We start from the raw sequence: 24,261 nt of genomic DNA on the forward strand, positions 1-24,261 counted from the left end.
ACTCCCCCCCATCCTCTTTTTGTTTTCTCTTGTGCAGTCTTCCCCCTCTTTCTCTAGCCGGCTGTGATAAGACCAGAAAGCCTGTCTGATCTCATCCAGGGTGAGTGGAAGAGTTTCCAACCTGAATTAGGGATAAAAATCCTGACAGAGGATGGAGCAGTCTCTACCGTTGTTGATTCACATTGAGGGCAAGATCCTATGGGGGCCCACAAAGGGGCCTATGATGTTGTTCCTGATGGAGATGACCAGTGACAATCGAGAGAGGGATCTGTTAGAGGTTTCTTTTTTATAAATAAAAATTTAAAAAAAATCCTGACAAACCTGTCCCTTTGTGTGCTGCTGGCTGGGTTTCTGGTGGCTCCCAGCCTCTTGTGCAGAAGCAAGTTTCCCTTCCTTCTTCTCCTAGCGTTTGCCCTTCTTCCGTAGCCAGTCAACAGCGTCAGGTTGAGCCTGATGTAAAGTTTCGAGACCTCCTTTGAATCTGGAGAGGTGGCAGTCGTTGACTGTGGGTCATAGTCTGTCTGGAGCCGCAGGGGCAGTTCAGGTCATCTCTGGCTCCCCAGCGATGGAACATAGCGGCGCACCGGCCATGGCCTGTTCGATAGCGATTGAGGAGGGCCCGATCATAACGTGCCAGGTCAAAGCCGGGTTGACGCTTGCAGGGGTCTGTGATGAGGTGTTTGTTCTTTCCCTTCCTGATTCATAGCTTCATGCTGGTCTCTTTATTTTGGCAGATTTGTTGTTTCTAACATCTATTGCTAAATTCCCCACCCCAAATTTATCTTCTACTTGTTCTAGTCCAGGGGGAAGGATGTTTTATTCATGTATATAAAACAACTCCCCTGCCTCCCTCTCTTTCTTTCTTTCATCACCACCAGGGTTGCTGCTGGGGCTCAGCGCCAGCATATGAATTTACTGCTCCCAGTGGCCATTTCTCTCTGGGAAACTTTTCTATTTGTATTTGATAGGACAGAGAGAAATTGGGAGGAGAGAGAGAGAGAGAAAGAGAGAGAGAGAGAGAGCGAGAGGTAGCCCTGATTCACAGTTCATGAAGACCCCCCCGCATGTGAGGAGCAGAAGCTTGAACCTGCATCCTTACACACTCACACTCACACACAGATACACACACACTCACACACACACTCACATATATACATATACACTCATACACACATACACTCACACACATATACACATACACACACACTCACACGCAGATACACACACACTCACACACACACTCACACACACTCACATATATACATATACACTCACACTCACACACACATACACTCACACATACACTCACACACACACTCACACACACTCACATATATACATATACACTCACACACACACATATACACTCACACCCACATACACTCACACTCACACACATATACACATACACACATACACTCACACACACATACACTCACACTCACACATATACACTCACACATGCACACTCACTCACACACACACTCACACATATACACTCACACAAATTCACACACACACACTCACACACACTCACATACATACATATACACTCACACTCACACACATATACACATACACACACATACACTCACACACACATACACTCACACACACATACACTCACACACAATACACTCACACATATACACTCACACTCACACACGCACACTCACTCACACACACACTCACACATATACACTCACACAAATTCACACACTCACACACACATACACACTCACACACACTCACATATATACATATACACTCACACACATATACACATACACACACATACACTCACACACACATACACTCACACACTCACATATATACATATACACTCACACACACATACTCACACACACATATACACATACACACACATACACTCACACACATACACTCACACACACATACACTCACACACAATACACTCACACATATATACTCACACACTCACACATGCACACCCACTCACACACACACTCACACATATACACTCACACAAATTCACACACTCACACACACAAACACACTCATACACACATATACACTCTCACACACACACACACTCACATACACATATACACTCACGCATGCACACTCACTCACTCACACACACAAATTCACACACACACACTCACACATGCACACTCACACACACTCACACACAAACACACACACATATACACTCTCACACACACACATTCACATACACATATACACTCACACACACACTCACATACACACACTCACACATATACACTCACACACACACTCACACATATACACTCACACATGCACACTCACATACACACACTCACACATATACACTCACACACAAATTCACACACACACACTCACATATGCACACTCACACATACACACTCACACACACACTCACTCACTCACACACACACACACACTCACTCACCCACACACTGTAATTAGGGCAATACATTATTGCGATTATAATGTTGCAATAAAGGCAAACATTGTTGACCCAGAGTCCTTGAACACAGTGCTGTCTTTACTGGGGTGAGCCATCTCCGGACCCCTCTCTTACAATTTCTTATGTTCCTTTCCCCCCTTCTTCTTGATTTTTGATAGAGACAGAGAGAATTTGAAAGGGATTGAGGGAGACAGGCAGAGCGAGAGACACACAGAGAGACAGTCATGGACCTGCTTCACTGCTTGTGAAGCTTCCCTCCTGCGGGGTGGGGTGTAAGGACTAGAACCAGGGTCTTTGAGCATAGTAACACCTGTGTTCAGCCTGGTTGTCATTGCCCAGCCCCTTTTATGCCTTTTTTTTTTTTTTTTTTTTTTTTTACCAGATCACTGTTCAGCTCTGGCTTATGGTGGTGCGGGGGATTGAACCTGGGACTTTGGAGCCTCAGGCATGAGAGTCTGTTGGCATAAGCATTATGCTGTCTACCCTCTGCCCATGCCTCTTATGTGCTTGTCATCTGGAATAATTCAGTGCTGCCAAGATGTCTGACCTATTCTCCAAACATCTGTGTTTCCCTAAAGAACATCACGCTATGAGTGCAGGAATCTATGTTTGCCTTGTCAGGAACAGCACCATTTTAAGGAGATGGAACCCAAACTGAAGAGTGTTGCATTTTTGATGTTTTTTTTTTTCTTGTATTTGCACAGACTATTTTAGGATTTTTTCTCAGTCTCAACAAAAACAATATTGCAACAAAGAATCTAGTAAAATATTTGTGCATGTACTGCTAAACAATTCTAGCAATTTTATTAAGCAATACCTTTATTATTATTATTTTTTAATATTCTTAACAGACTGGAACAAAACATTGTTTTATCCAAAAACAAAATAGGCATACTATACGCATGTTGCAAGGTTGGGTATGATGCAGAGATTAAAGTCTGAACAGAGACAAATGCCTGGGGAAGTTCACAGCTAGCAAGATCAGAATTAAATTTTGTTTACTAAGAGGACCTTTTCTATGGGTTCCCTCCATCTCCTGCCTACACAGTAAACTTACCTGAGGTGCACTTTCGAGTGTAGTAAGAGAACAGGAAGGAATATAGATTGTGTGTTCTTGTTTTTGTTAAATTATTCTTTTTGTTTGTTTTTAAAAACAGCCCTTATGAACTCTTCCTTCCATGGATTGAACTGTAAACTCACACAAGGCTTTTGGAGAAAGCAAATTCGTATAGACTCAGCAGGTGAGATGTGCCAACACACATTAAAAACAATCACAATCGGAGCCATCAGATTTATCCTCTTTTCTTCAACTACCTAGAGTATGTGAGAGTGATAAACTTTTTTTTTTTTTGCACTTGAATGAGAATGGCTGACCTATGTACTTGGTTTGTTTTGTCTTTTTAAAAAGAAGTTCTCTGTGTGTGTGTGTGTGTGTGTGTGTGTTATACTGCATACCTGTATACACTTTATACCTGGAATCATTTTAAATCATTGGTTGGGGAGATACTGAGATAAAATCATATATATTCATTCAATCTAGGCGGGTGTCTGATCTTTCCTACAGTTTCCTCCATACTATCAAGGAGGAAACAAATCCAGATTATTTTCCCCTCAGTCTCCAGGTTCCCACTCCAATGGTCAAACCACGCTGGGCTCATCCTGCCCTGGCACTGAAGTCACAAGGCCGTTCAGAGGGGACTTCCTATCTCTGGCAGAAATGCCAGGTGGCTCCCCCAAGCCACTGACCAGGGGGGGGACGTACTGGCCCTTCAGGGATGGGAGCTGAAGCAACAAGAGTTCATGAAAGTTTTCATTGCTTGGATTTTAGTTTCAACATAAAAATATGTGAACTGTCTGATTCCACCTGTCCTGGAGCTCACTTATTTGTCCAGCTCCCTTGGTTCCACACCACTGAGTGGAGGGGTGTTGTATGACTCAGGGGGGTGGGCTCAGAGCCCACGCGCTTGTCTCCACCCGTTCACTGCAGCCACAGGGACGGCAGCAAGCAAAAGTGTCTGCTTGGAGGCCAGGGGTGGGGGAGGCCAGGGAGGAAGGTTGGGCAGGGCAGGGCAGGGCCTGGGCTCCGTCAGGTGGAGGGAGGCTTAGGGAATTTTTTTTTGTTTATTTTTGTTTTTTGTTGTTTTTTTTGTCTTTTTTATTTTTATGATTTTTTTTGTTACTTTTCTGTTTTGTTTTTGTATTTTTTTTTTTTTTACACCATGAGGTCATAGCAATTATTCCTCTAATAGAAACAGGCAGGACATAAAGACAGAACTATCTGATGAACACACGCAATGACTAGAAATATATCTAGAGAGAGAGAGAAGACTTAATTTAACTTCTAAGGAAACCATCCCTCCCCCAAAATAAATTCTATTATTAACAAGTGTGGGGAGGGCACAAAAATAAAATAAAAAAGAAAAGAGAAGAAAATGAAACGCATGACAAAAGAGCCTGAACAAAGAGGAAAGCAAAACAAAACTAAAACCAACCAAACAGAAAAAAAACCCAAAACAAAAATCTCTCAACGTGAAAACGCAGTGTATAAAATGGTGTGAGAAAGTCTTAAGTCACTGGGGACAGACTGTTCATCCATAAAAAAGTGGTGTCTTCAGGGGGCTACAGTCCTGTGTTCAGGGGGTGGCAGCAGCCAGGACGCCCCCCCCAGCCCACCACACCCCTTTCAGTCCTCGTTGGCTGAACTTTCTTCCAAAGTGTTGATGCCTCCCAGACCCAGGCTTGTGGCGTTGTGTGCGGCGGAGGCAGTGAGGACGGTGTGGAGGAGCATCAGGACAAGGACACACAGTTTGAGTCTGCCGGGACAGAGTCTGCTGGCGGACGACACCGGGGGTGATGTCCTGCGGTCCACCTCTCCTCTGGATGGGGTGCTGCGGTGCCTTTCTGTCCTGACGTCACAGCATTCGGGTTCATCGCTGGTTAGAAAGGTTTCGTAGAGCCCTGGGGTGATGGTTGTGGGGAGGAGAGGAGGGAATAAAAGAAGCTGGTTAGCAGAACACGGAGGCAACGGACAGGGAATCAGAGCAGATTGAGGCTGGGACTTCAACACTCTGATCCACAAAACCTTCCGGGCCACTGGACACAGAGGAAAGGAACAAATGTCAAGACCATGGAGCTAGAGAGTCAACCAAAACTCTCACATCAGCACTTGGAGATTCCATGGGACAAAAGCTTCCTGAGGTTGAAAGTCAGAAGGTTGAGGTTCTCCACCGACTTGGCGACCATTTCTACTCCAGCCCCCTTTTACCCTTTAAACAAGAGTAGCCTGACCGAGCGTCACACGCTAAATGACACAAACAACTAGTCAACTGGAGGTAACTACCCGACACACACTTATTAAATATGTCCTTCCTGTGTCTTAAAGCCTCCTGCTTTGGTCAGTGTGTCCAGCTGCATACATATCCAGAAAATGGCTGTCTTCCTTCTATTCCTCTGCTTAATGTCTCCCATTTCCTTCTACTGACTATTGTGTCTGATGGCCGCCCTCAGTGCAGGCTTCAGTATCTTCCCGCCCGACCATGCTCCAATGACGCCTTTCAGGGAATTGCTATTTCCCTCTACTTCCCTCTCTGACTCCTATTTTATCCTCTTCCTTCACCCCTTCCTTGCACTCTCCGCTCCTTCTCCAATCTCTTCTCTTCCTCTGCAGATAGACGCTGCCCTAAGATTAAAAATCAACCCCAGGGATAATGTGCAAGGTTTCAAAGACTCAAGACAATTGATTCTCGTTTTCCCAGTCTCATTTCTTTCCATATTCTATAGATAGCCTTTACACAGAGGCCAGTCATTCTAAAAGTTTCTGACCTTCCTCCTCTTTCTTCTTTATAACTGAAAGAAGCTTTTTTTTTTTATTTATAAAATAGAGATATCAACAAGACCATGGGATAAGAGGGAATGTCAGAATGGAGTTTCTACATAAATACTGCCACACTGTAGGTAGGGAAAAAAAAAAAAAAAACAACTTACAAATGAAAGGTCTTAGTTGGGAGAATTGAAGAAGGTTTTATAGCTGAAGTGTTTGGCTCCTTGTCAAGTACAACTGGATAACTTGAAAAACACATGGCAATTGTAGACCGTCATAGCTATGAGGTGTGTCTCATGCTTTCCCCCACATAATAGAATCTATAAGATGGTTTGCTATTTGCTAACTCTCTACACTCACTGCTCCACGTTCCTGCTAGCATGTACAATTCCCTTTTCCCAGAAACTGGGATGGATTCAACCCATGTCCGTGTTAGTATCATTGCTGCTATTCTTGGAATTAGCTGCAGCAGTTTACACACTTAACTCAGATTTCTCCTTCAAGTCCAGGTCATGTGACACTCCCTCCATGTGGATTCACATTCCTGGGCTTGTAGTGCATTTTACATAAACCTTTCAAAGAGAAATGACTGGTGTGTTCTTTCAATCACACTCTCTTACCCTTCTGTCACCTTAGAAGGAAGAAGATTCTCACCTGTGCATTGGCAACATGAAGCACAATGCCTGAACAAAATAGACACTCAGCAAGCATTTGTGATGCCCGACAACCAAATCAACATCTATTTCATCTCAAAGGTTCTACTCAGTAATATATTATATACTGCAGTCTTCAGTTGCTTTGAAAAAAAAAAATGACCCAAATAGCCTTATAATGATGCTTACAATATTCATTTCTTCTTAGTCATTCAAAGGTAAACTTCACCTTCGCCTAGATAGAATATGAAAAAAAAACTGAATTAATGAAGTCTCAGCTCTGACCTTTGTATCATATGATACTTTATTTTTATTAGAAAAATCCCTCATTGGTAGATGACTAATCTAACAAAGTACACACTTTTTTTCTGTATTTATGCTCTTCAAAGAAGAGAGTTTATGGTTAAAATTGTAAGAATAAAGCATATGGACAGTCAGGAGGTAGTGCAGTGGGTTAAATGCAGGTGGTGCAAAGCACAAAGATGGGCATAAGGAAATTGGTTCGAGCCCCACCTGCAGGGGAGTCGCTTCACGGGCGGTGAAGCAGGTCTGCAGGTGTCTATCTTTCTCTCCTCCTCTCTGTCTTCCCCTCCTCTCTCCATTTCTCTCTGTCCTATCCAACAACTACATCAGTAACAACAACAACAACAACAATAAAACAAGGGCAACAAAAGGGTATAAATAAATAAATAAATATTAAATAAATAAAGAATAAAATATATGAGGGTCACTTAGACCAGCTTTCTATCCAAAATGAAAAGCTTGTCCCAAGTTGCACAGAAACTCACTTGCTGATTTATTACCAAAAGTCATTACAGACAGAGTAGGGCAACTACTTCACACTCAGAAGGATGTTTTCTATCTTTTTGAGAAGAGATTTTATTATTTATTCTCCTTCCTCACAGGCATTTGATCCCTACTCTGTATATAATAAGCTATATGCATTTCTTTCTTGGTCTTTCCTTTTTTATCATGATCTTTAGACTTGCCCTAGGTTAAGAACACAACTTCCATCCTCCCCAGCTCACATGCCTCCCAAGCTTTCCCAGAAACCAATTCAACCTTCAGGGTTTCCTTTCCTTTATTTGTATGTCAGAACAATTCTTTTTAAAAAGCTTTTAATTTTATTTATCTATTCCCTTTTGTTGTCCTTGTTGTTCTTTATTGCTGTAGTTATTATTATTGTTGTTGTTACTGATGTCGTCATTGTTGAGTAGGACAGAGACAAATGGAGAGAGGAGGGGAAGACAGAGAGGAGGAGAGAAAGACAGACACTTGCAGACCCGCTTCACCGCCTGGGAAGCGACTCCCCTGCAGGTGGGGAGCCGGGGGGGCTCGAACCGGGATCCTTCAGCAGGTCCTTGCGCTTTGCGCCACCTGCGTTTAACCCGCTGCGCTACCGCGTGACTCCATCAGAACAATTCTTAATGTAGGTAGCAACCGTTAGTTTTCCAGATACTTACGACTCTAATACCTAAAAACAGACTAGTTGTTTTATTGAGTTGGGCATTCTATCAGATTTATCCACTTAAAAAAAAAAAGTGTGGGATTTTATGCCATCTACATCGGTTGCTCTGATGCCTGGGGTAGAGGCTGGACTGTGAAGACCCGAGATTCTAGAAGCTTCTCTGCTGTGCTTTCTATATCTTGTACTGCATTTCTCCTTCTACTCCTCCTCCTTCTTCCTCTTCCTCTCCTTCCCTCCCCCTCCCTTCCTCCCTCTTCCTTCCCCTCTCCTGCCCTCCCCTTCTTCCTCCTCCTCCTTCTCCTCCTTCATCTGTTGTTGGATAGGACAGAGAGAAATGGAGAGGGGAGGGGAAGACAGCCGGGGGCTTGAACCGGGATCCTTAGACTGGTCCTTGCGCTTTGCACCATGTGCGCTTAGCCCGCTGCACTACTGCCTGACTCCCTCATCTCTTTATCTTGTATCTCTCTATCCTTTTGCTCAGCTGTCTGGGGGATTTGGTGAGCTTTAACCAAGCAGTGTGTTATCTGATTTCTTTTGTTTTGATCACATTTTTAATGTCCAAGAGCTCTTTTATGTCCCTCCGAATGCTTTCTGTTTGATGTGACTGTTTTTCATTGCATAGTTGCAACGTCTTCTGTCTTCACACTGAGATATTTGAGGCCCATATACTCCTGGGGTTTTATTTCCTCTCCGAATGAATGCTATTTCCTCCAAATCACTCTTTTTTTTCTTTCTTTGTCTCATTTTAAGTACTTCCCAGCCTCGGGCTGCTGCACAGTGCATAGCGCATGGATCACTGTGTGCAAGAACCTGGGTTCAAAGCCCTTATTCCCACCTGTAGGGGAGAAGTTTCCTAAGTGGTGGAGCAGTGCTGTAGTCCTCTCTCTCAATTTCTCTCTCTCAGTCTCCTTTCCCTCTCCCTCTCTCTCTTCATCTCCTTCCTCTCTCTCCCTCTCTCTCTCCCTCTCTCTTTCTCTTTCTCCCTGCCTTCTCTTTCCTTCCATGCCTCCATCTTTACTTCTCTGTCTCTTGGCTTCTATTGTGGGGATATTTCAAAAGTACTGATTATTTGCCCATATTAAAAAGTTCTGGGGACTCAGGCACCTGAAAAAGGTTGTTCACCAGAAATGCTGCCGTCACCTGTTCGAACTGTTGACAGGGAGAAAGGTTTCTTCAGCTCCACTGACAGTCCCTTGGAGTCCCGGTAGCCATGACACTGAGGAAGCCCCAGTGCTGTGAGGTCTCTTCCTCTCCCTCTGTTTTGTTCTCTCTACCTGAGTGAAAGAGACTGAAATTGTGCAGGTGTGAGGCCCCAGCTCCAGAAAAAAAAAAAAAAAAAAAAGGGAGTTTGGTTCAATTACATCACCACTACATCTATAATAGCTGATCTTTCCTCTGCAGATAGTCAAACTTCCAATGATCTTTCCTAAATGGATAATCAAACTTCCAAACATTCCAAGCTAGTCTTAACATTCCCTTCCATTCTGAAGATTTGCTTGTGAACATCTGTGAGAGCATTTTTTTTGTCATAATTTGTTCAATGAGTACAGTCATTAATCCTATCTCTTACCCAGTGATATGCAACCTGAACCTATATCTCATCTTCCTCCCAGCCATGATTAGTGTATATCAATCGATATTAGCCTTGACTAGAGACCAGCTGGAGCCGATCTAGGCTGCTGTGTGGGAGAGGGATCAGGAACTCGTGCTGCACCAACTTCCGCAGGAGATACACTCTGGAACTCTCGGAGCCGGAAAGCAATTTCCAAGTGTCTTTAATCAGAAGAGCAGCTGTTTTTATACTCTCCAAGTAGGGTGGAAACAGGATGTGATATAGAGAGGGTGGAGAGAAAAGTGACTGGTGAAAATCAGAGTGTGACAAAGAAGGGATCAGTGTGTGACAAGGAGGGGGTGGAGCAGGAGAGAATCCTATCATAGAATCACCAATGCCCTGGAGTGCTTTATGTAAAAGTGATTTATGTAAATAGACCAAAGCTTTGGATGAGTAAAATCCCTATATAGGCATATGGTTAAGCAGAAGCCAGGGGGAGGTGGCAACTACCCAACACTGCAGACCTGCTTCACCGCCTGTGAAGCGACTCCCCTGCAGGTGGGGAGCCGGGGTTCGAACCGGGATCCTCATGCCGGTCCTTGTGCTTTGCGCCACCTGCGCTTAGCCCGCTGCGCTACCACCCGACTCCCACGCACACCATTTTCATGAGATTCAAAGGCCAGAGTGTTGGTGGAAATGTCTCCCAAGTCATCACACTGGAGTGGAAATAAGAAAGCAAGTAATCTAATTTTCCAACATATTTCTAACTTGGTATATATGTATGTGTGTGGGGGGGGATTATTAAAAATGCTAGGACTAGCTTCCATGATAATTTTTCATAAAAACCCACTGAAAAGGTTTGATGAAAATGTGTTTTCAAACCTTGGACTGGAGTTGGTGTATTGCAAAAAGTAAGATTTTGGTGTTGGGGGGAGAGCTCAGGGCCTGAAACACAATGACAGAGGACCTAGTGGAGGTTGTATTGTTATGTGAAAAGCAGAAATGTTATGCATGTACAAAAACTATTGTATTTACTGTCAACTGTAAAACATTCATCCTCCAATAAAGAAATTTTTAAGTGTGTTTTCAAAATAAAAGAAAGCTGAATGTTGAAATAACTGGTTATAATGTCAATGACAAAAATGATATGCACACAGAATTAAGAAGTCGAAGATGAAAAGTAAAAAAGGGTGCTTCTTTCTCTTCAATCCTACTTACATTCTGGGGCCAGGCAGTGGTGCACCTGGTTAAGCACATACATTATGGTGTGCCAGGACCTGGGTTCAAGCCCCTGGTCCCTACCTGCAGGAAGAAAACTTCATAAGCGGTAAAGCAGGACTGCAGGTGTCTCTGTGTCTTCCCCTCTCTATCTCCCCCACCCCTCTCAATTTCTCTGTCTCTATCCAATCATAAATAATTGAAAATATTTTTTAAAATCCTACTCCCATTCTCCATGGACAAAGCCTTTTGATGGAGTCCATTTTTGCTTTAATTGTCTGTTTTCTGTGAGGAGTGATTATGTTCATAACGTATAACATATTCATACATTTATATCTTAATCCAGCAACTGTAATTATATTTAATTATGCTCATCTGTGAAAGCTGAGAGAATCCCAATCCTATGGCTCCTCCTATCCCATTAATTCTCAAATTTGACCAACTGTTCCTTTGATTCTAAAGGTAGTTATAGTTCCCCTACGCCTCCCTGTCCCCAATCTTGGTTTTGAAAACAAAAGGTGAATTATAGCATATACCTGCTAAATATATTTGATATATACCTGATCCTTAGAGCTCACATAATCCAGATTTGTTACAGTAATGCTGTCCAGTGAGCTTAATGCGTTAGGGAAAATACCTACTCTAACCCCCTACACTTCACCAGTTCACAGAACTGATGGTCACTGTAGACAGTGCTATACCAGACTCCAGATGTGTCTGGACGCTTTATGCTTCTGTTTGCATACACCCAGAAAGAAGTTCAGCATTTTCTCTACACCATAAACTCATCTGCTTTCATAGTCATCCTGTTTCAGTGCTCTGATAGGAAGATTATTTTGTTACACAAACAATGTCTTCTGATTTAACTTCATTTTGAGAACTGATAGCATTTGCCCTTCTAGCTTTTGTTCTACTAATGGAAAACAGGTGAACGGTTTTCACATGACATTTGCAAGTCATTTTTTTTCCCAGACGATACAAACTTTGTTCTCTTCGTTGAAAGACACTTTGCTGGATATGCAATTCTTAGATCCATAGCTGATTCTAACGGCAGTGGAGGCTTCACGGGGTTGCGTCCTCCTGCCCATGGTCTTGGGTGAAAAGTACTCATTGCATTTATTTCCAGTTTCTATAAGAAACCTGGCAGTATCATACAACTGACATTCCCTTCTATTTCCCTGGGCCCAAAATCTGGTCAGACAGCCTGGGATGCTCTGTGTTCACCAAGTTAAATATTAAGACACTGGGAGGACACAGCACCTTCCCAGAATGTGCTGCGGAATGTTGTCTTCTGTTCTCTTCTAAGCTGAGGTGAGTTCTAAGGTGTGTTGGAAAAATCCATCCTTTGTGCTCCTAAGACTGACCGTCTGGTTTACTTGCACATCTTAACTTCTCGACGCAGGGGGACTCCATTCCTTGCCTCCTGTACCATTTCTACACCTTCCAAGTCAGCAGTGGCAGGCAGAGTCATTCTCACTCTGAACATGGAGCAGAGAAAGCCCCGCTGTAATTTTCAGCTGAGCTGTTCTGCCCTAGCCCTGCCATTTAGTTCATGTTTTCCTGTAGAACTACTTTGCAAGAGTCACATCTCTCCATGGTCCTCACTTCATACTTGCCCATGATATCTTTACTTCGCTAGAGCAACTTAAAAGGGAATATTTTCACTAGCCATAGATGTGCATGTCATCATCCAGGGGCCTGACATGGATCGGAGATGGAGGACCAGAAATGTCCTCGGTGAAGATTGGGAGGTCAGACATGAGGTCCCAGAGCTGCAACCTTATGCAGCAATGTTATCTTAAAAGTGTTTTTTTTTTTTTAAGGATTTATTTTAGAATGGACTGAGCACACTGGTGTGGATAAAGACCTACACATGGGGGTGCACCTGGTTGAGTGCATGTATTATAATGCACAAGGACCCAGGTTCGAGCCCCCGGTCCTCACCTGTAGGGGGAAAGCTTTACAAGTGGTGAAACAGGGCTGCAGGTGTCTCTCTGTCTCTCTCTATCACCCCTCCCTCTTGATTTCTGATAGTCTCTATCCAATAAATAAAGACAATAATAAATAAAAACTTAAAAAAAGACTTGCCCATGAGCTCTTTCCCAGCTCCCCTTTCTTCTCTGTTCATATAAATTACTAAAATTAAACGAGAGAGAGAGAGAGCTTTCAGAGGCATCCATCTGCCATCTAACACCTGAAGAACCCTGTTCTCCTCACCTAGTGACTGTCTCTGCCTTTTGAAAACATGTTGTCCTCACTGAGTGACTAAGTCCCATCTCTGAACTCCGGTCAATCAATGAGTCTGCCAATTGAGGAATTACCCCTTCCCAGTGTCCTAAGCATGATTCCCTGTACTGCTAGTGGGTTTCTCACCATCTTCAGATACATTGTCTCACCTTCACATCATTGATAAAACTTGGAAGATACTCTTTTTTTTTTTTTTTTGCCTCCAGGGTTATTGCTGGAGCTCAGTGCCTGCACCATGAATCCACTGCTCCTGGAGGCCATTTTTTCTCCCTTTTGTTGCTCTTGTTGTTGCAGCCTTGTTGTGGTTATTATTGTTATTGTTGATGTTGTTCATTGTTGGATAGGACAAAGAGAAATGGAGAGAGGAGGGGAAGACAGAGAGGGGAAGAGAAAGACAGACACCTGCAGACCTACTTCACCGCCTGTGAAGTGACTCCTTTGCAGTTGCAGGTGGGGAGTCTGGGGCTCGAACCGGGATCCTTCAGCTGGTACTTGTGCTTTGAGCCACATGAGCTTAACCTGCTGCACCACCGCACCTCCTAACCCCCCTTGAAAGATATTTTAAATGTTTAGCAGTAGCATCTTGCATCTTGCACTAGAAGAACAATGGAGGAAATAACCCATACCAGGTGGCGCACAGGGAAAAGCACAAACCTCCGGGATAAAATGAAATGCTAGCGTCCTGTCTGCTAAGTGATGCTGTGAGTGAGACGGAACTGACAGCTGGTGCGAGAGGCTCGCCATCACCACCTGTGATTTCCCAGGACCACCCTTCTCATTCTTGTCAGCAGGCTGCTGGCCCAGAGCTCGTGACACACCTGAGTGGCTTGTCGAGTGAGGACCAGCTGTCCTGAGTTTCAGACCCTGAGCACGGAACCTTGGCACGAGATGAATATTTCCCCTTCCACCTCATCACCCCCCTCTTCCATGCTGGAGTCTCTCTGGCTCGCCGCTGTATCTTCCACACTCTGGTGATCAGGCTGTCCCCACAGCCACCCCGGTATAGCCTCCATCTCTGTCTAAACTCTCAGCCAGCCTAAAGCATCCCTTTGGCATGCAGTGCATGCACATAATTTCTGGGGAGCAGGTGGTGAACATTTTTTTTTGGGGGGAGGCAATCATTCTTCAGTCCTGTCACCTTCTTTTTGTTCTCTGGAAATCCATGTACAAAACACGTTCAGTTCATTCTATCCCAGTGGTCTCAAGAACAGAACAGCAACCACTCCCAGGGCTGAACTCCCCCCCCCCCCACGTTGGTCATTATTTCTCCTTTGGCTAATTCTGCTTCTGTTTCTATCTGTGTCATCATGCCTGGTTCCCCTGCATTGCTTAACGCTGTAGCCTATTTACATAATCATTGTTTTGTTTGAGACCTGCCCTGCCTGCAGGGCATTGGTTTAATCCCCATTGGTTTAATCTCCACTGGTTCACACTCTTTTTCCATTCTGCCCCTTTATCCTATGTACTCCCTTTTCCACCCTACCACTTCCTTCCTGGAAAGTATAAATGCAGATTCTTTTCTCAATAAACATTGAATTTCGTTCCCGCTCAGCCACAAAAGTTCCTGGTCCCTCTCCTGCTTCGCTGAGTAAGCAGCAGCCTAGGTTGGCTCGGGTCGAGTTCTCTCCAACCAGGAGAGCTTGTGCCTGGGAATAAACACCCTCAGGCTAGCCCGACACTCCCCCCCAAGTCTCATCTGGGAAAGAGTTCCAAATCTCATTATCCAAATCACCCAGATTAATTGTGGCTGTGTCTCTGGATTTTCTCTATTCCCGGGCAACAATTCCTCTCCATCTGTGAAACTAGAAAGCAAAAGATGTCCTGCCAGCAAGCAAGGCTGAGACAGGCCAGATCCACTCCTTAGAAATAATCTTGTTAGAATGTGGGAGCAAAAGAGGGGGGTCACTTGTCCAAATCAACCTTGAGGTGAAGTTGTACAAACTCCAGTACATTTCCCGGTGGGCTGGGAAGAATCCTCTGTGAGTCTCAGTCCCACTCTCTGCAATCACTGACTTTCAGGTAAAAAGTAGCCTGTGTTTTCACAGGTGGGTGCCTGGGCCTTGTGCAAGATGGACAAATTTGGTGGTGGTGCTGCTGCTGTTGGTGGTGGTAGAATCCCACAACTGTCTTTCTTTTCCTCCCGTCTCTGGCTCTGAGCTGGAAGACGCTTGTTGCTGACAGAAGCATCTTGATGTCTCTGTATGACAAGAACTCGGATGATGTCTGGGGAACTCCACATGATCCTTGTCAATGCCACAAGACTCATTCCCGACGCAGGTCCTGGAGAGAGGGTGGCTTTGCACCTGGTTGCTCTGAAGGTCCTCAGAGTTCTGGCTGTGTCTGCCTGTCTGTCCTCTTCGGAACATCTATTTTAGAGACTGTCTTCATGGTGTCCCACTTTCTAGTTTTTATCATGTCTGTGGGTTTGTTCATTTTGTATCTTCTGTAAAGGCAGATGGGAAGGGATGTGCTGGCTTCAGCTAGAAATATAACCACTTGCACCCATGCACCCTTGATAGTGGCTTACCTAGTGCTCATTTCATTACCTAGTGCTTATTTTATTTCTTGCCCTCATGTCAATTCTTAGTGTCAGTTTGCTTGTTTTTTAGTTAGCATCACTACTTTAGCATCTCTTCCTTTGATATGTGCCACAAACATGCTTTCACAGTAAATGATCTAGGATTGATTTCCAGATAAAATTCAAACCACGGAAAATCAGAGCCAGTACCCAAATCATGTCAACTTTCTAAAAAAGGAGATAGCAACCATGAGATGGCAACTGTTAGGTATTTGCTGATTGTCTAGGCCTATCTGGAGACCTGGGGTGGCAAAATAATAATAAAATGAGAATCAGACTCAGCATTTTTGAAAACGTCGGTGAGTGAGGCGTAGTGACCGTCAGCAGCATAAAAGGCACTTGGGGACGGCCGTGTGCTTTCAATGTGTGGAGCATGTTTACAAAGCAAGGGGGGAATTGTAAATAATTAGAGATTTGATTGTCAGGCTGTGCCGCGGAGGAGAGATAGAGGAGATCTGGGGTGAAGAGGGAACACAAATATTTATTTGTGCAGACCCCTCAGAGTTGGGTGAGAGCACAGTGGTTCAGGCCACGTGAAGCTAGCAACATGGCCACCTCCTGCGACTCACAGAAACCCCCCTCTGCATTGGAAGGTGAAGGGGCTAAGAGAGCGAAGGGCGGAAGAAGTAGGGCTTTTATGGGGGAATGTTGGGACGTTATCGGCTAGGAAACAAGGCCCTAGGGGATAGGATCACAGCTCTCGTGGGAGGGGGAGGAGTAAACAAGGCACTCTGGCATTATATTATCAACTATAGTGGAGAATTGACAGTGCCCTGAGGGGACAACATGGTAGCTGTGACCTCACCTGCATAATTTCCCAGCATTTGATTTTCTTTCTAATGGCTTTATTGTGAGAAGGGAGGAAGAGGAGATGAGAGCTCTACTCAGATGGTGCCAAGGATCAAATCTAGGGCCTCTTGGGTCTCGGGCGAGCAGGGCATTAGCTCCCCAGCCCTAGGGAATATGCTTGAGAAGGACTAGATCTTACGGAAGGGAGTGGGATGCATTGGATCGACCTTCTCGTGGTGCATCCCGTGAGTACCCATTCATTGGGGAAACTGATGATCTTTCCTAGCCGACTGAATCCACATGGATCCCAGTCACTTTCAAAGCCAGCAACAAGCAGCTCCTGACAGCTTTCAACCTGACCTGTTGACTGGCTACGGAAGAAGGGAAAACGCTAGAAGAAGAATGGAAGGGAGTAGGCGAAGGTGGGCCAGACCTGTGTGGTGAGTAAAGGCGGTGTCTGAGTACAATTAGAAGCCTGAGATGATTAGCCTGCGTGCTGATACCCTCCAAGGAAGGCTTCCCTTATTCCATCCTGCTACCCTATACCTAGCCACCGGCTCACTTCCCAAAGAGCAACAGGTATGTGCTGAAAGTTTGGAAGAAACCAAGTGAATGCCCGGTTGAACTGCACCTGTGAAATGATGCAGCAGGGGGCCGGGCAGTGGCACACCTGGGATAACGCACATTTTGCCAAGCGCAAAGACCCAGGTTCAAGCCCCCGCTTCCCACCCACAGGGAGAGAGCTTCATGAGCTGTGAAGCTGGTTTACAGATGTCTCTCTCCTTCTCTATCTCTCCCTCTCCTCTTAATTTCTCTCTGTCCTGTCAAGTAAAAATGAAGTTAAAAAATAAAAAGGAGAAAGTGGCTCCCAGGAACAGTAGATTCATAGAGCTGACACCCAGCTCCAGTGATAACCCTCAGGGTAATAAAAAATAAGCCAATAAGGGGGCTGGGCAGTGGTACACCCAGCTAAGCGCACATAGTAAGTACCAAGTAAGTCCAAGGACCTGCACAAGGATCCAGGTTCAAGGCCCCGGCTCCCCACCTGCAAGGCAGGCGAATCACCAACAGTAAAGCGGGTCTGCAGGTGTCTTTCTCTCTCCCTCTCTATCTCCCTGTCGTCTCTCAATTTCAGTCTGTCCTATCTAATAAAAATTGGGGGAAGGCCAGCAGGAGCAGTGGATCTGTAATGCTGGCACCAAGCCTTAAGGTAACCCTGGTGGAAAAAAATAGTGAAGTGACAAAGCAAACAGAAGAACTTGAATAAATAATAATAGTAATAAAAACAGGGAAAAGCAAATAAAACAAATGGTGTTATCCCGCCATGGTGAAACTTGATAACAATGAATAATAACATGAAGAATGTGGAGTGTACAGGAAAGTGCACAAATTAAATAGAGTTTCAGGACACACATGGGGAGAAGAATGTGGACAAGATGAAAGAGAAAATTGTAAATTAGTCCTACAGGTGGCTGGTAATGCAAAGAGCATTCAGAGCTGAGAGCCACCTGCTTCCTCAGAGATGGTACACACTGTCCCAAAAATAACAACAAACAAAAGGAAAGTTGCAGGTTCACCTAACAGTAGCAGAGAAGTTCTGCTAGAAATCTGTTCAGACCTTTGTCGAGCCTCCTTCTTAATAAACTCAGCACCTGAAAAGTCTTGAAGCTATGCAGACAGTGTCACTAACCATGACTCCTGGTGTTCCTCACCATTTCAGAACAAATTCTATCTAGAACCAGCAATGTAAATAAATAACCTCAACAGAAGTAAAATACGCTGACAGCAAACACATTGCCCACTGCTAACCACTCCCACCCTGCCCCGCCCAGACGCTTACAGACATGTTGTCAAGTGTGAAGGTGGATCCCAAGGAAACAGAAAAGCTCATGGATGAGAAATCCAGTCACCAGATAGATCACTGAATTTCCCCTCTCATTCCTAAAGAAGTCTTCGGCTATTTCATTTTTATCTTTTGGATGAGGAATTGGTAAGCTTGGTCTGAATAAAAACCAAGGGAGCTCCAGGAAGAGAGCCCAGTAGCCAAGGGCTCAACGACACTGAGAGTCTAGACAGGATTCAAGCCAGTGGGGCTGGTAAGACAGAAAGACTCACCTTCCTTCTAATCAGGGAAGTTACTAAGCACTTAGCACTGAGAAGTACTAAGTGGAGCTGGTAAAAGTCACCTGAGGAAGGAATAAAAACCTCCACTCCTCTAACCTGCTCTGTTATTTAACCTTTAGATTTTTGATTGTGAAATAATTTGCTCTGCTTTATATCTTACTGCTTTTCAGCCACCAAATTGCAGATGCTACTGTGACAACACCCTGACCTCCCTGGGCAGATGCCCTCACCAGTGTGTCCTGGAGCCTCCCCTCCCCAGAGCCCTGCCCCACTAGGGAAAGACAGACACAGGCTGGGGGTATGGATTTGGGTCCAGGCTTCCAGAGGGATAAAGAACAGGGAAGCTTCCAATGGAGATGAGACAGGGAACTCTGGTGGTGGGAACTGTGTGGAATTGTGCCCGTTATCCAGTGGACTTGTCATTCATAATTAAATCATTATTAATTAGAAACACCTCAACTCCTCTTTCTTTTCTTTTCTTAGTGATTTAATATTGATTTACAAAACTTTGAGATAACAGGGGTCTAATTCCACGTCATTCCCACTGCCAGAGCTCTGTGCCCTGTTCCCTCCATTGGAAACTGCAGTGGTTCTCCCCAAGGTCACAGGTATGGGTTGACTATTATTTCTAGAACTATTTAAATTTTTCCCTATGGTCCTGCTTTCTCTTCCTTTTTTCCTCTTCTCTCTCTGGATCCTGATGAAGTTGGCATTCAGAGCCCTCTGCGCATCTTCCCCTGACATTTTTTCCCCTCTGGGAGTCTGGACCCCAATTCTTTATGGGGAGCAGTAGGTGGGAGTTCTGGCTTCTGTCATTGCTTCTCCGCTGGACATGGGTGTTGGCAGGTGGATCCACACCCCCAGCCTGTGTCTATCTGTCCCGAGTGGGGCAGGGCTCTGGGGAGGGGAGGCTCCAGGACACATGGGTGAGGGCGTCTGCCCAGGGAGGACAGGATGATGTCATGGTAGCATTTCAGATCCTTTTCTGTCATTGCTGCAAGCTACTTTTACTTTTCTGGTTAGTTCACTTCCACAGACGAGAGTGTTGACAAAACTGCATGTCATCCATCAGTCAAACCAGCCTCAGAAATTCTCTGAAGTGTGTTGCAAGAATCTACACTTCAGGAGGAGACAAAAATATCTGGATCTCTCAGGAGAGTTTCTGTGACTTCCTGTAAAGCTCGTGTGTTCAGCATTGGCTTTATTCACATCTTTACCCAAGAAGTCGTTTACAGAAAACATACCTCTACTAAGATCGCGACCTATGGTGTTCAACTCCCCTTTATTTTTGTGATTTTTCTCTGTAAAACAGTAGTGTGGTGTTCACATAATGGAAATAAGTGTCACAGCTGAGTCTGGTGCCCACGGTCCTTTTTATATTTAGAAATCCTTGGTAACAATAGCTCTGCAAAGGAAATATCCTTGAAAACAGGAAGCTACATCAATAATTCTGTGGCTGCCTTGCCATAGAGCATTAGCTGGAACTGAAGAGAGTTTCCCTAATGCTTTGCTCAGCCAGTGTTCTTAGGGTATGAACAATACTTCCTGTCTTTCTCTCTAAAAAAGAAACCGAACTTTATGTGTAATCACAGAATACATGCAACCCTCCCCCCAAAAAACAACAACAACAAAAGCAAAACAAAACACTCGATGTCTGTGCACACTCATGTACCAGCTGACACAAGGAGAAATTTCCAGAGCACGGAAACACCTCATCAGTGGAGTCTGACTTTACAAAGATGCTTTCTTTTCAGCGAGGTGGGGCTACTGGTCTCCTCATCTGATCTACCTGTTTTGGAAACAGTACATATGAACAAAAGCAGTTGTGGTTTAGTCAATTTTTTTTTCTCAAAGCTTCTGTTGGGAAAGCTGACTGGAGCAAAAAGCAAGCATTCTAACATGACTCACAGGTATGAAAGGCAGTCGTAGTATTTGGAATCGATATTAAATGTGCCAAAATGATCATTAACTAGAAGTACTGGCTGGGAGCTGAGCAGTAGGGCAGCAGGTTAAGCGCACATGACGCAAAGTGCAAGGGGCTAAGTAAGGATCCCGGTTTGAGCCCCTGGCTCCCTGCCTGCAGGGGGTGGGTCACTGCAAGGGCAGTGAAACAGGTCTGTAGGTGTCTGTCTTTCTCTCCCCCTCTCCGTCTCCCTATCTCTCTCCATTTCTCTCTGTCCTATCCAACAGCAATGACAACAACAACAATGATAACCAGGGCAACAAAAGGGGGAAAAATAGCCTCCAGGAGCAGTGGGTTCATAGTTCAGGCACCGAGTCCCAGTGATAACCCTGGAAGCAGAAAAAAAAAAAAAGTCCTGGCTGTCCCTGTCAGGTTAGTAAACACACAAGGAACAATATCACTCACTGAAGTACAAGCTTGTCTTCAACATCAAGGGGCAGCTTACAGACATTCTGGATTCAGGAGGGAGACTTGGTACAACAGTTCCCAAAGAAAATGCTCAACCAATTCAAGAGGCCTTACATAAATCCTTACTGAGCAAGTGAATACGCAAGAGAAAGGGTTCAGGACATATTTCTTTGCCGGGAGAGCCTGAGGGTGCTTCTTCCCGAGCATGTGCTCTCTGGGTTGGAGAGAACTCAACTGGAGCCAACCTAGGCTGCTGCATGGGAGAGGGATTAGGAACTGGTGCCGAGATAGCATCGCAGGAAAGAGACTCTGGGACTCTCAGAGCCAGAAGGCAATTCCAAGTGTGTTAAAACAGAAGAGCAGCTGTATATATACTTGCCAAGTAGTGTGGAAACAGGATGTGATGTAGAGAGGGTGGAGCGAAAAGAGACTGGTGGAAATCAGGGTGTGACAAGGAGAGGGGGTGGATCAAAAAGACATCGTGAACCAGTGGGGATTAAACCAATGCCCTGCAGGCAGGGTGGTTCCTAGGTAACTGGTTCTGTAATTAGACTGCAGGGATAAGGAGGGGGAAGCTGGTGTACCGCTCAACATTTCTTCAGAGGTAAAATAGAAATACTGTCAAAAATATTTATACATCTTTCCCATACTTGGGAGCTACTCTCTTCCCTGATCCAGTTTGCTAGTCCTTTTTCCAGTCCTGACATTATCTCCTCAGACAATAACCTGGGTCCACTTGCATATCAGAGGTCAGGCTCAGGGAAAAACTAGTATAGTCATGGGCCCTTTGGAATATAACTAAAATAAGCCTACCAGCTATCTTCAAAGTGGAGACCCCAAATCTTCATCTGCACTATTCCAGCCTTTAGGTTCATGATTATTCAACAATTTGTTTGGCTCTATATGTTAACTTTTTTTCAGCCACCAGGTTCCAGATGCCAGCATGATGCCAACCGGACTTCCCTGGGGAGACAACCCCACCAATGTGTCCTGGAGCTCTGATTCCCCAGAGCCCTGCTCCACTAGGGAAAGAGAGGGGCAGGCTGGGGGTATGGATCCACCTGTCAACACCCATGTCAGTGAGGAAGCAATTACAGAAGCCAGACCTCCCACCTTCTGCTCCCATAATGACCCTGGGTCCATGCTCCCAGAGGAATAAAGTATAGGAAAGCTATCAGGGGAGGCAGAGTTCTGGTGGTGGGAATTGTGTGGAGTTGTAGCCCTCCTATCCTATGGTTTTGTCAATGTTTCCTTTTTATAAATAAAAATTAGGGGTTCAGGCGGTAGCGCAGCGGGTTATAAACACATGGCGCAAAGCACAAGGACCAGCATCAAGGATCACAGTTTGAGCCTGGGCTCCCCATCTGAAGGGAAGCCACTTCACAGGCAGAGAAGCAGGTCTGCAGGTGTCTGTCTTTCTCTCCCCCTTTCTGACTTCTTCTCCTCTCTCCATTTCTCTCTGTCCTATCCAACAATGAATGACATCATCAACAACAATAATAATGACAACAAGGCTACAACAAGGGCAACAAAAGGGGGGAAAATGACCTCCAGGAGCAGTGGTTTCACGGTGCAGGCATTGAGCCCCAGCAATAATGCTGGAGGCAAAAAAATAAATAAATAGGCAGAGGGTAGATAGCATAATGGTTATGCAAACAGACTCTCATGCCTGAGACTCCAAAGTCCCAGGTTCAATCCCCTGCAACAGAATAAGCCAGAACTGAACAGTGGTCTGATAAAAAATAAAATAAAGTAAAAGTAGGAATACTGTAACTATGTGCATTCACTACTTGAGACCTTTTTTTTGCCCCCAGGGTTATTGCCAGGGCTTCCTTTAAAAAAAAAAAAACATTTTATTAGTGATTTGACATTTATTTGTAAGACTGTGAGATAACAGGGATATAATTCCACACAGTTCCCACCAACTGAGTTCTGTATCCCTACTGGAAGCTTCCCTATTCTTTCTCCCCTGCTGGGAGTATGGACTTAATTTCTTTTGGGGGGCACAGAAGGTGGGAGTTATGGCTTCTGGAATTGCTTCTCCCTGTACCTGGGAAACTACTCAGTTTCTTTTTTTCTTATCGGTTATATTTTATTGCTGAGCTATTCCGTGTAGGACAAAGCTGAATCTAGGACCTAAGTCAAAAAGAAGCCCTGCCTATGAGGATACAGAATCCACTCGCAACAAGCCAATCTGAGACATCTTCATGCACCTCAACTCCTCATGGAATCCATGGAGGGAGCTGGGTGACAACTACGGCATTTTCAGTTGTCAAGTTCCATGATTTTGAAGCCACAGAACTAGCTCAGCTGCTAGAGTACAGGACTTGCAAGTCTAAGGTTCCTGGTTCAAGTCTCAGCTCAGAAGTACTAGAGTTCTTCCCTGACTTTTCTCTTTCTCTCTCTGGGTGTGTTTCTCCTGAGAAGTTGTCTCCCTCTATTAAAAAAAAAAATATATATATATATATATATATATATTTATTATTGCTTGGAGACAGAGAGGAATTGAGAGGGAAAGGGAGATAGAGGAAAGAGACAGAGAGACACCTGCAGGCCTGTCTCACCACTTGTGAAGTTTTCCCCCTCTGGTGGGGAACCAGGGGATTGAACTGGGGTCCTTGTGCTCTGTGATGCATGCATTTAACCAGATGTACCACTGCCTGGCCCCTCATAGGAAGTTCTCTGTGTCTCATTCAAGTCTATAAAATAAATCTTGAGGGGGTTGGGCGGTGGCGCAGTGGGTTAAGCGCATGTGGCGCAAAGCACAGGGACCGGTGTAAGGATCCCGGTTCGAGCCCTCGGCTCCCCACCTGCAGGGGAGTCGCTTCACAGGCGGTGAAGCAGGTCTGCAGGTGTCTATCTTTCTCTCCCCTTCTTTATCTTCCCCTCCTCTCTCCATTTCTCTCTGTCCTATCTAACAACGAATTGCGTCAACAAGGGCAATAATAATAACCACAACGAAGCTACAACAAGGGCAACAAAAGGG

The 24,261-nt window shown here is 44.8% G+C and overlaps 1 protein-coding gene across 1 annotated transcript in view; it reads right to left on the reverse strand.

The window, feature by feature from the left end:
* Window positions 1-3,224: 3,224 nt before the first annotated feature.
* NALF1 (NALCN channel auxiliary factor 1) overlaps window positions 3,225-24,261 on the reverse strand; it is a 566,278-nt gene continuing 545,241 nt past the window's right edge. The window contains exon 4 of the mRNA XM_060191860.1: window positions 3,225-5,413. Coding sequence (XP_060047843.1) covers window positions 5,139-5,413 — 275 coding nt within the window. The 3' untranslated portion in view covers window positions 3,225-5,138. The remainder of the gene's footprint in view (window positions 5,414-24,261) is intronic.

The sequence above is a fragment of the Erinaceus europaeus genome, chromosome 5 (assembly GCF_950295315.1).
Source record: "Erinaceus europaeus chromosome 5, mEriEur2.1, whole genome shotgun sequence".
NCBI classification, from domain to species: Eukaryota; Metazoa; Chordata; class Mammalia; order Eulipotyphla; family Erinaceidae; genus Erinaceus; species Erinaceus europaeus.